We start from the raw sequence: 13228 nt of genomic DNA, 5'->3' as shown, positions 1-13228 counted from the left end.
ACTTCTGGGGCATTAACACATAATGCAGCAATTATAGCAATTATAATGCTTAGTTGTGTCTAGTATGCAACATTAAAATAACTGCTGGCAACATGTGGTTTTGATGTGCCTTGGTCTTGAATGCTCAACAGCTAATATTTTCTGTTTGAATATTTAAATCAAATTAAGCATTTGACTAAAAGGTATAATCAGAAATCCTGGAAAATACAATCAGAAAATAGTTTCTAAAACTCTAGAGATGCCTGAATGTGTCTCGAATGTATTATTACTAAATGGTCTCTTTGCAGCTTCTATGATAAACCATTCTGTGTGTTCTGGTGAAAAAGAAGGATGTAAACTTTACAGTAAAGCATTTAGTCTTTATTAGAGGGGAAGGATGCAGTCTTTATTAGAGGGAAGGATGCAGTCTTTATTAGAGGGAAGGATGCAGTCTTTATTACAGAGAGGGAAGGATGCAGTCTTTATTAGAGGGAAGGATGCAGTCTTTATTACAGAGAGGGAAGGATGCAGTCTTTATTAGAGGGAAGGATGCAGTCTTTATTACAGAGAGGGAAGGATGCAGTCTTTATTATAGAGAGGGAAGGATGCAGTCTTTATTACAGAGAGGGAAGGATGCAGTCTTTATTAGAGGGAAGGATGCAGTCTTTATTATAGAGAGGGAAGGATGCAGTCTTTATTATAAAGAGGGAAGGATGCAGTCTTTATTACAGAGAGGGAAGGATGCAGTCTTTATTAGAGGGAAGGATGCAGTCTTTATTAGAGGGAAGGATGCAGTCTTTATTATAGAGGGGAATGATGCAGTCTTTATTATAGAGAGGGAAGGATGCAGTCTTTATTACAGAGAGGGAAGGATGCAGTCTTTATTATACAGAGGGAATGATGCAGTCTTTATTATACAGAGGGAATGATGCAGTCTTTATTATAAAGCATACAGTAAGGATGGAATGATTCATTCAATAAAGACATTATTTGGAGGAAGAGACGGAGACAGAGGGGAAGTTTGTGTGTGTGTGTGTGTGTGTGTGTGTGTGAGAGAAAGAGAGACAGAGAAAGGGAGAGTGGAAGCATCACAGGAAGCAATTGAAGGGGGAGATGTGTGTTCAGTCACGACCGTGTCCCTAGTTTAGTTAGCAGAGTAATCCTACACACGCACACGTACACACACACACACACACACACACACACACACACACACACACACACACATAAAGACTCTGTGTTAGTTAGTGGATCTGTCTTACACAAACACTCCCCAATAGGTAGCAGATTTGTGACACTCAATGTTAATGGAGTGGTTGTGTACACACACACACACACACGCATGCACACACTATACATGGCACACACACACACAGGTCGAAGACAGGTCTTTGAAGGCTGCTTTTGCAAATAAGGTAGGTCATCGAAACTCGCCAAAGCCCTGTTCCAATGTCAAGCATCCTTTAAATTCTACCAAGGGCAAAATCCTTCGTTTCACAGAATTTTCAAGGACGCCTGTTTGTATCCTCAGTGTGCTTGGAACACCCATACTTGTTGCGCATATTTATTCAGGATTTAAAAACAAGCCAATTCTCTTTAGTTTTAGATGTAAATATTGTCTGTTTAATTGTAAATCTGTTGTCATTGTTAGGGCTCAGGTCATTTTGACAACTTTGAACTCTCGCACCATAATTGTGTGAGGTAAGCATTCTGCAGGGCTATTTAACCCTGTTCTCCTCAGCTCATTCAGCTTTACTGAATGATTAGAGTTTACTGTTATGAAAAATAGGGGGCCATTCACATATCACACACAAAAACACACACACACACAAAAAAAAACACACACACACAAAAACACACACACACAAACACAAACATACACTCATACAAACACACACACACACACACACACACACATGCACACACATACACACACACACACACACACACACACACACACACACACACAGACACACACACAAACACAAACACCCACTCATACAAACACACACACACACACACACACACAGACACGCACACACACACACACACACACACGCCTGTACTAGGTCATGGAAGCATGAGCTGTGGAAGACCCAGAGACATCCCTTGTGTGTGTGTGTGTGTGTGTGTGTGTGGTGGCCTTTGAGAACATTGGAGAAGAAATGTGCTTGCCCAGTGGAGACATTGATCTTACTGTACTTCAATACACTAACACCACACACACACACACACACACACACACACACACACACACACACACACACAGCTTGGCATTAACATTATGAGCTCTATTCACACACACACATTCTACCCTTTTTCTTGGTTTCTTGGACACCTCTTGCCATTTAAAATATGGGCCTTTCAGAGTACTCCCACCACAGACAGCAGTGTGTGTGTGTGTGTGTGTGTGTGTGTGTGTGTGTACGGTCAGAGGAAGGTCCTCATTAGGAAATGTCCTCTGGAATGCACTTCACCAACACATCTATCCCTGTAAGATTCGGCTCAATTTAAATACATGAGTTTCAGAAAAATGTCACCAAATATGTCACCTATGCTCCCACAGTGTCTATGCGTGTGTGTGTATTTATGTGTGTGTGATATAGAGTGTGAGTCTCTCTCTCTCTCTCTCTCTCTCTCTCTCTCTCTCTGTTAATACGAACACACAGAGAGAGAGAGAGAGTGTGTGTGTGTGAGAGAGAGATAGAGTGTGAGATAGAGTCTCTCTCTCTCTCTGTGTAAGAAGAAAGGGAAAGAAAATGTATGCATATGTGTGAATATGCCTATTATGTGTGCCTGACTTTCTATGCATATTTCTGTCAGTATGTGTGTGTGCGTTTGTGCTTGTGTTAAAAAGATTGTGTGTTTAAGTGTTTGAATACCTCTGGCTTTGTCTGTGTGCGTATGTGCATCTCTCTCTCTCTCTTTCTCTCTCTCTCTCTCTCTCTCTCTCTCTCTCTCTCTCTCTCTCTGTGTCCTTGAAAACCGGCAGGTCTTTTTAATTGGGATGCTCCCACCTCCATCTGTGTGTGCAGGCCAGGCTTTTGTTCCACCCTCGCAAAGTATATTTTTTTATTTTGCACGTCTATTTTTTAAACAATGCGCCCATGGGTGTGGTAATTAACAACCTAAGGAGTGGCCTAGCGCATTGTCTAAAAATCGCTATCATACACTAGCTAAAACGCATCACGCCACTGACCAAGAGAAACCTGGTCAGAAGTCTATGGCGAATTGTTTATGTTATTTTAAGTGCGTATTGTCAACCAGGGCCGGAGTGGGGCCACTTTTCAGCCCGGGAGTTTCAGGCCCAAGACCGGCCCACTTTTTAGTGGTGGTGGAAATTGGATAAATAAGGCAACATTTCAGCTCTTACTATCCTGTAGTTTTTATTATAGGCTAATATTCCACTATTCCACAAGGATAGGTTGATAAGTTAACAAAAACAGGAAGGAAGAAATAAAGCATTTGAAATGTATCCCACAATTCCACTAAGAGGCATATTGAACTACTGTATTGTTTACATGTTTTTTTCTGCATGGGTCAGCTTTCATGTTGTTGTTTGGTGATTTGCTCCTTTACTACACCCACTTCTGAGCAAACAAGCCATATAGGTTGATCATGTAGCCTACTGCTGTCATAGCCTACTGTTCTTTCTTCCATAAAATAACTTTAATTCATATGGTTAACTCTATTATCCTTTCTACTTGTCCCTATAGTCAAATTAATTTCGGGCATTATCGGGCATCATTTTCAGCGGGGGACTGGCTGATCTGCTGCTCAGGCTACTTTTGTTTTTAGGCCTATAGGCTACTGCATACACAGATCAAGCTTGAGTTTTGTTATCAATATTTGCATAATATTTGCAAAGTCTATGAATAGCCATATTGGATGATACCAAAATGCTAATATTTTAATTCATTTAATATGTTACTTGCGAATAGGTTGACAACGCTACAACGTCCAGTAGGTTATTAGCCCAATTACGCCGTTATAATCATGGCTAGCTCTCTTTACCAGTTGCCACTTATGTCTGTCCTCTTCAAAAAAAAATTGGAAGCATGGCACATTTGGCAGCATTTCCCTCCAATACTTTTCATCTTTTTTACCTGGCCTTTTCAGTCCCTCATGGCCTCTTTCTACCATCCATCCTCCCTGATGCTTATCACTACGGTAGGGCCGGCCCGGCTGGTATCTGAGAAAACTTTTTAGGAAAGACGGGCTATATGGACCCAACCAATTAACTCTTCTTGGGAGGGGAGAACAACCCATGCAGAGGCTGCGGTGTTAGCCATAGAATGCGAACGTGTGTAGCCAACTTTAAGAGAAGATAGATTAACGTGACAAATGCCAATATTTTTCCCTTGACCGGCCCAAAAGTGAAGCGGCCCACCGGGAATTCTCCCGATTCTCCCGATTACCCACTCCGGGCCTGTTGTCAACAGTCATATTGGCAGGTGCACAATGCACCATCCTTCTATCATCCATGAACGCACACCAGTGCATGTCCATGCAAAACATTACAAATTGGACAATTACAATGGGAAACATAAATAGGATAAAGATATTACGAAATACATCTCACGATGAGTAGTTATTCTGCATCAAATGTGTGAAGGCTATACTATGCTAGGTTTTAGTATAGCATAGTTTAGTGGAATGACTGTTCCATACGGTCTCGCAAGCAGACTCCTTTAAATGCGGCGCTGACTGTCAAAATACAAATGCATTCTTTGACAACGCGCTTTGTGCTGTTAAAGGGAATGACAGATGTCATTCTCATTGGTTTAAATGATGTTACACCCTAAACACACCCATGACTGTTTAAGAAACATAGGAACGTGCTGTAGACTGTCATAATAGGGCCCTAAACATCACAATACAATATACTCTACCACAACACACCTTTAAACACCACAACACAACATACTCTACCACAACACACCTTTAAACACCACAACACAATATACTCTACCACAACACACCTTTAAACACCACAACACACCTTTAAACACCACAACACAATATACTCTACCACAACACACCTTTAAACACCACAACACAATATACTCTACCACAACACACATGTAAACACCACAACACACCTTTAAACACCACAACACAATATACTCTACCACAACACACATGTAAACACCACAACACACCTTTAAACACCACAACACAATATACTCTACCACAACACACATTTAAACACCACAACACAACATACTCTACCACAACACACCACTAAATACCACAACACAACATAATCTACCACATCACACTTTTCTACCACAACACACCTTTAAACACCACAACACACCTTTAAACACCACAACACAACATACTCTACCACAACACACCTTTAAACACCACAACACACATTTAAACACCACAACACACATTTAAACACCACAACACAACATACTCTACCACAACACACCTTTAAACACCACAACACACATTTAAACACCACAACACAACATACTCTACCACAACACAACATACTCTACCACAACACACCTTTAAACACCACAACACACCTTTAAACACCACAACACAACATACTCTGCCACAACACACCTTTAAACACCACAACACACCTTTAAACACCACAACACAATATACTCTGTCTATCACAACACACCACTAAATACCACAGTTTACATTTGAAACGTACCCCATATTATAGAATTGTTGAAAGACCTGTGTGTGTGTGTGTTTGTTTATGTATGTGTGTGTGTTATGTGCGTGCGTGTGTGTGTGCATATGAGCGTGTGTCCGTGTATGGCCAGTGGTCAGTCCAGATGTTGGCTAAATCTGTGGTGCTGTAATCAATGGCTGAGGTCCAGTCTCCAGAGCAGCTTAGTGTTTCCATTAGCCCACATTTACCACCGTAACACTCTGGCTCTTGCTGCCCAGTGGAGGCCTGCGCTCTCTCTCTCTCTCTCTCTCTCTCTCTCTCTCTCTCTCTCTCTCTCTCTCTCTCTTACTGCCCAGTGGAGTCTTGCTCTCTCTCTCTCTCTCTCTCTCTCTCTCTCTCTCTCTCTCTCTCTATTTCTACCTCACTCTTACTATACCTCTCTCTCTCCCCCTTAACCTCTATTATTGGTAAATCAAAAAGAAAAATCAAATCAAATCAAATCAAATCAAATCAAATCAAATCGAATGGTGCTTCATTGGGATCAGGGCCGGAGTGGGGCCACTTTTCAGCCCGGGAGTTTCAGGCCCAAGACCGGTCCACGTTTTCCATAGTGGTGGAAATTGGATAAATGAAGCAACATTTCAGCTCTTACTATCCTGTAGTTTTAGTACCATGGTTCAACAAATGTGTAAAGGTTATATTAATTCACTTCAACTGAGAAGTTAACAAAAAATATTCCACTATTCCACAAGTTAACAAAAACAGAAAGAAAGAAAGACAGAAAGAAAGAAAGCCTTTGAAATGTAGCCTATCCCACGCTTCCACAAAGAGGCATATTGAACTAATGTTTAGGCTACATGTTTTTTGCATGGGTAGGCTATATTGTTGTTTGGTGATTTAGCCTACTCCTTTACTACACACTCTTCTAAGCAAACAAGGCATATAGGTTCATCATGTAGCATAATTTTTGCTCTTTCTTACATTAAATAACTTTAATTTATCCTCTATACTTGTCCCTGTAGTCATGGCCTCCTCATCACTAATTTCGGGCTCATCATTTTCAATGGTCGACTGGTTGATCTGCTGCTCAGAGGCTGCAATTTTTACCGCATAGGCCTACACAGATCAAACTTCAGTTTTGTTATTAATATCTGCATACTGCAAAGTCTATGAATCGGATACAAAAGGCTAATATTTTAAGAAATGTAACATGTTGCTTGGAAATAGCTTGACAACGTTACAAACGTCCAATATTAGCCCAATAACTGGTAATAACCATTGCCTATAGGCTCTCTTCTCTCTTTCTCTATCTCTCTTTACCAGTTGCCACTTTTGTCTGTAGGCCTAATCTAGAAGATTGGCACATTTAGCAGCATCTACCTGGCCGTTTCAGTCCCTCCTGGCCTCTTTCTACCATCCATCCTTCCTGACGCTTATGGCTACTGTAGGGCCGGCCCGGCTATCGTATCTGAGAAAACTTTTTGGAAAAGACGGGCTATATGGACTCAACCAACTCTTTTTGGGAGGGGAGAACTCCCTCACACGGTAGGCTACAACCCATGAAGAGGCAACGGTGCCATGCACAGAATGCGGAACGTGTAGCCTACTTTTAGAGAAGTTAGACTAACGTGACAAATGTCAATATTTTTTACCTCGACCGGCCCAAAAGTGAAGCGGCCCACCAGGAATTCTCCCGATTCTCCCGATTACCCACCCCGGGCCTGATTGGGATGAATGAATAAACTCAATAATAATGAATAAACTCCCTCTCTCTATCTCTCTCTCTGTCTTTCTCTCTCCCCCTCTCTGTACCTCTACCTCACTCCCTCTCTCTTTCTCTCTTTCTCTCTCTCTCTCTCTCTCTGTGTCCTTCTCTCTATCCCACTCTCCCTCTGTCTAATTCAGTGCCAAATTCAAAAGGTGCTCTATTGACATGGCAAATAGTTGGACATTTGTATGGTCAAAGCCATTGGTACATAATGGATCAGGATGTACTAGGGGTAGGACCACACAGACAAAGTGAGTCTCTCTCTCTCTCTCTCTTTCTTTCTCTCTTTCCCACTCTATCCCAATCTCTTTTCCTCTCTTAGTTTTATCCGTAGAATAACGTTGATTAAGCAATATAACATGAGTGAGAGTGGGGTTCGGCCTCCGGCCTCTTAGCTACGGCCGAACAACAGCCGTGGGAATATCCATGACCATAGGCGGACAGAGTACACAGCTTCATTACTTGAGTAAAAGTACAGATACCCTTTGCTAAATTTTACTCAAGTACAAGTAAAAGTACAACAGTCAGATGTCTACTTAAGTAAAAGTACTAAAGTACTTGTTTTTAAAAGTACTTGAGTATCAAGAGTACAAGAGTACATTTTCTAAATATTGCATTACTACTGCCACAGTGCTTACATTTATGTACAGAAACATCCTACATGGAGTTATGAAACAATTTAATGTTAATACCTTGGAGAATGTAAAAGGAATTGAAAGTAAAATCAAGTCATTTTCATTTTTTTTATCATGTTGCCAGGGATGGGCAGTATTTCTAATACATGTATTTAAAATACGTATTTCAAATACAAAATACTATTTTGTAATGGAAAATGGAATGTGATGGAAACACTTGAAGCGAAAACTATCATTAACTTGTTCAGAAAATTGAAATAGTCTGGCGAGGTGTGGCCACAGCTTGGCACATTCCCGGGATGGACCTGCTGCGTCTTCATCCATGGTTTCGTCTCTTATCTAAATCTAACCATGGAGTTGACTTTGGCGGAAAGCTGAAGGTGATTGCTGATGTCCCAATCAGTGGCGCCTGCACAATCCAATCACGTTTGAGAGGGAAACAACAAATTGAGGGTTTCCGAGATTTTTCTTTTTTCCTTTTTTTTTTAGAAGTAGTAATGGGTACTCACGGTTATGGATAGAAATGTAGTGGAGTAAAAAGTACAATATTTGCCTCTCAAATGTACTTGAGTAAAGTCATGAGTACTCCCCAAAAATGATACTCGTGTAAAGTACAGATCCCTCAAAACTGTACTCAAGTACTATACTCAAGTAAATGTACTCCGTTACTGTCCGGCTCTGTCCATGACCAATCCCACGATCACGAGTGCTATATTGCTTTTATACAACAATTGTACCATTAACTAAATAATTAGAGAACACCCCATTATTGTTTGAATTTTTTTTATTTCAACTTTGTTTTTACGCATTAAGAAATAGTTCCAATTTCAATAGACAGCGTCTTGGTTGCTAGGTAAGCAACATTCCAGATCCCTCTCCAACAGGTCTTGGTGGTTTTCCGTGTCTTTGTAAAAAGACATTGTGAAATAAGGACAGCCGTTTTCATTCTGTTTTAAAATGAACGAGTCGGGTTGAAATGAGTCCTGCCCGAAGTCTTGCATAGCTACTGATCCCATATAGCTCTTAGCCATATAGCCTTTGGTTGTTCTAATGGTGGCATCAAAATCCTGCAGTAGGCCTATTGCGCCGGATCGAGATTTGGCGATGGTTTTCAAATTAATGTCTCTCATCGTTTCAGATAGCCAGGTGTTAAAACAGTTAACGGCCCATGACGTTTGCTTAACGGTGTTGCTTTCGTGCCGGCTCTTTTCGATACAGTCCAGTTAGAGCACCTGGATGAAGAAGCGCTCTCTTCCCACTTGACTGTCTGTTCGTCCTCGTCATCCGACATTTTATATATTAACTCAAAAGTTATTTTAGGGAAATCAATCTCCATTTTTTTCTCCAATTGCAATTTCCAAGGCTACCCACGTTTGTAAATGATGAGAACTTTAATTTAATTTGAATTTAACGGTTATTGCTACATTGTGTCAAAGCGTTAAAAAATCTTGGCATCGTATCGCGGAGTGATTTATTATTAGCTGTGCAAAGTCTGAGTTGAAATCAAAGGTTCTAAAGCGAACGTCAGAGGGCGGGATCAGACGTGACTAGCTCCTTATAATATCGGAGCACCTCTCAGGTAATCAGACAACAACTGCAGTGAGTTGGGAGAGAGAAAGGAAGAACACATAGGCTACTACTGGCAAATCCTCTCCAATTGTTTACAATTGGACTCTGGGCGTTTGGAAACAGCTGAGGGAGGAGGCTACTTGAAACTGCGAGTTTCGGTCGGTGTGAGCGAGCGGACTTTCAGTTGACAGTAATTAACACCCTTTTGAACAATCTAAGCTGTGCGAACGTCAGAGGGCGGTCTACGCTGATTCATCATTAGTGAGACACGAGGACAGCTGCAGGCAATTCCTGTCAGCATAACAATAGAGGCTGTTGCTGAAGCGTCAGCCCTCGTTTCAGCCGTCCTCGTGTAAGACGGACGCGGTCAAGACAAGCAAGTTTACCTGTGCAAGTTCACCGAGCACAGGCGCCGACAAAGGCAAAAATGTGCCATTCCACCATATCTGTTATCACCGGCCATCGCAGAAAACGGCATCATGCCAAAAGGGGCAGAAATCGCCTTAACCTACAGCAACTTAAACGGTCCTCACCTACAGAAACCTCTTTCTCCATGGGCTTGTGGAACTGTCAATCCGCAGTCAACAAAACGGACTTCATAGCTGGCTATGCCAACCATCTTTCGTTGGAACTCCTTGCTCTCACTGAGACTTGGATCAAACCAGAGAACACAGCCACCCCGGCTGCACTCTCCACTAACCTTACACTATCCCACACCCCTCGTCCATCTGGACGAGAAGGTGGGACGGGCCTGCTGATCTCCAACAAATGGAAATTCACCCCGCTACTGCCTTCAAACAAATATGTCTCATTCGAATTCCATGCCATCACAGTGATCGCCCCAGCAAAACTCTACGTGCTGGTCATCTACCGCCCTCCAGGCCAACTAGGCGACTTTTTGGATGAACTTGACACTCTGCTGTCCTCCATCCCTGAGCATGACTGTCCGCTTCTTCTTCTCGGCGATATCAACATCCACTTAGATGCCCCAGGCTCAGCGGACTTTCTGGCCCTGATCCACTCCTTTGACCTCAAACTGGTTCAAAGCCCACCGACACACAAAGCTGGCAAAGAGCTTGACTTGATCTTCACTCGGAACTGCAGCACAGACACCCTCACGGTGACGCCTCTCCATCTTTCTGACCACTTCTTCATCCGGTTCAACGTCAGCCTGACAGAACAGCCTCCGGCTCCTCAGCCGATGGTCACGTTCCGCCGCAACATCCGGAACCTGTCTCCAACGCACTTTTCCTCTGTGGTTGCCTCCGGTCTACCTCCACTCAACACCTTCTCCTCTCTGGAGGTTAATGAGGCCATAGACTCGCTCTGCTCCACACTGAGCTCGTGTCTAGACGAGCTGTGCCCTCTTACCACAAGGCCAGCTCGATCCAAACACTCTCATCCATGGCTAAATGATACCCTCCGATCGCAGCGCACCAGACTCAGAGCCGCGGAGAGGAAATGGCACAAATCCAAACTAACTGATGACCTCAAAAACTACCAGACACTCCTGGCCTCCTTCTCAGCCAGCATCACTGCTGCTAAGACGGCTTTCTACAATGACAAAATCAACAGTGCTACAGACACTCGAAAACTTTTTTCAACCTTCAAATCGCTACTCAACCCTCAGATGCCTCCTCCTCCATCCAGCCTTACTGCAGATACCCTCGCCTCATTTTTTACAAACAAAGTGGCGGCAATCAGCAGTCAATTCTCTACATGCCCACTCAACGCATCGGACTCAGATACCGCACTCCTACAACCTCTAGGGACTGCTAGATCATCTTTTTCAGCATTCACGCCTCTCTCCGAGAATGAAGTATCTAGACTCCTGACATGCAGCCGTCCTACCACTTGCTCGCTGGACCCTATACCTACGAGCCTACTTCAGTCCATCAGCCCGACCATCGCACCAGCTATCACACACGTGATCAATGCCTCGCTAACCTCCGGCACATTTCCAACAGCGTTCAAAACGGCCCGGGTAACACCGTTACTTAAGAAAGCTTCTCTCAACCCTGCTCAAGTTGAGAACTACCGCCCTGTCTCACTCCTGCCTTTCTTATCCAAAGGCATTGAACGAGCAGTCTCCAAACAGGTCTCTGACTTCCTTTCACAGAACAACCTTCTGGATCCAAATCAGTCTGGGTTCAAAAGCGGCCACTCTACCGAAACGGCTCTGCTGTCTGTAACAGAAGCCTTAAAAGAAGCCAGGGCGACCGCTCGGTCATCAGTACTCATTCTGCTTGACTTATCGGCTGCCTTTGACACGGTTAATCACCGCATCCTTCTCTCTATACTCGCTAACATGGGAATCTCCGGTTCTGCTCTCTCCTGGTTTGAATATTACCTCACAGGACGCTCATTTAACGTATCATGGCTTGGTCAGCTATCTGCACCTCACCATCTCACCACAGGGGTCCCCCAGGGCTCAGTACTGGGCCCCCTTCTCTTTGCTATCTACACCACCTCCTTGGGACAGATTATCCGTTCGCATGGCTTCTCATACCACTGCTATGCAGACGACACACAGCTCTATCTGTCCTTTCCACCTGATGACCCCTTGGTTTCAGCACGGATCTCGGATTGCCTCTCAGACATAGCTACATGGATGAAGGCACACCACCTCCAGCTGAACCTCTCAAAGACTGAACTGCTGGTCCTCCCAGCTAAACCTACCATACACCACGACATCAACATCAAATTTGACTCTCTGTCTGTTTCACCTACCAGGACTGCAAAAAATCTAGGAGTTGTTCTCGACAACCAACTAAACTTCTCAGATCATGTTGCCTCAGTCGCCCGGTCATGCCGTTTCGCACTCTACAATATACGGAAAATCAGGACTTACTTAACTCAAGATGCCACCCAACTTCTGGTTCAGGCAATAGTCCTCTCACGACTTGACTACTGCAACGCCCTCCTGACAGGTCTCCCAGCCTGCGCAGTGAAACCACTTCAGATGATCCAGAACGCGGCGGCGCGCCTGGTCTACAACCAACCCAAGAGGGCACATGTTACCCCGCTACTCATCCAGCTACATTGGCTACCTATGGCGGCCCGCATCAAATTCAAGGCTCTAACGCTTGCCTACAAAGTAGTCTCCGGTTCTGCTCCCACCTACTTGAATGCCTTCATACAGACATACGCTACCTCCAGACCGCTGCGCTCCTCAGACGAACGACGTCTAGCTCTACCTCCGGTACGCTCAGGCCAATCCAAACTTTTCTCATCTGTTGTTCCTCGTTGGTGGAACACACTGCCAGTTCCTACAATGGCAGGGACATCCCTCTCCATTTTCAAAAAACTCCTGAAGACCCAGCTCTTTAGAGAACATCTCCTCTCATAGCAACACTACAACAAGTCTTGCTGATCCTAGCACTCACCAGCCGTCTTAAACGGACACGTAACTGTTAAAAACAGCACTCACTGATGCACTTATTCTTACTGTACTTATTCTTATGTTTTTTTAAATTGTCCTAATATTGTTGAGAATCGCTCTAAAACTTAAACTGTTTACCATGTTGTTAGTCGCTTTGGTTAAAAATGCGTCAGCCAAATGTAATGTAATGTAATGTAATGTAATGTAAAGCGCTCCGCTCTAGAATCTTTGGTTGAAATGTCTAGGGACAATCT

At 43.4% G+C, this 13228-nt stretch overlaps 1 protein-coding gene across 1 annotated transcript; it reads left to right on the top strand.

Annotated features, from left to right (window-relative positions):
• The first annotated feature begins 10019 nt into the window (after window positions 1-10019).
• On the top strand, window positions 10020-13177 carry LOC143138690 (uncharacterized). Its single transcript, XM_076299109.1, has one exon. The coding sequence runs from the start codon at window positions 10020-10022 to the stop codon at window positions 12939-12941; it is 2922 nt and encodes a 973-aa protein (XP_076155224.1). The 3' UTR covers window positions 12942-13177.
• The last annotated feature ends 51 nt before the right edge of the window (window positions 13178-13228 follow it).

The sequence above is a fragment of the Alosa pseudoharengus genome, unplaced genomic scaffold (genome assembly GCF_046254945.1).
Source record: "Alosa pseudoharengus isolate Yale_2024_CS ecotype anadromous, Long Island Sound unplaced genomic scaffold, YU_APseudo_1.1 YU_APseudo_1.1_scf_21, whole genome shotgun sequence".
NCBI lineage: Eukaryota > Metazoa > Chordata > Actinopteri > Clupeiformes > Clupeidae > Alosa > Alosa pseudoharengus.
The sequence above is the reverse complement of the archived record's forward strand: the minus strand, read 5'-3'. Positions and strand labels throughout refer to the sequence as shown.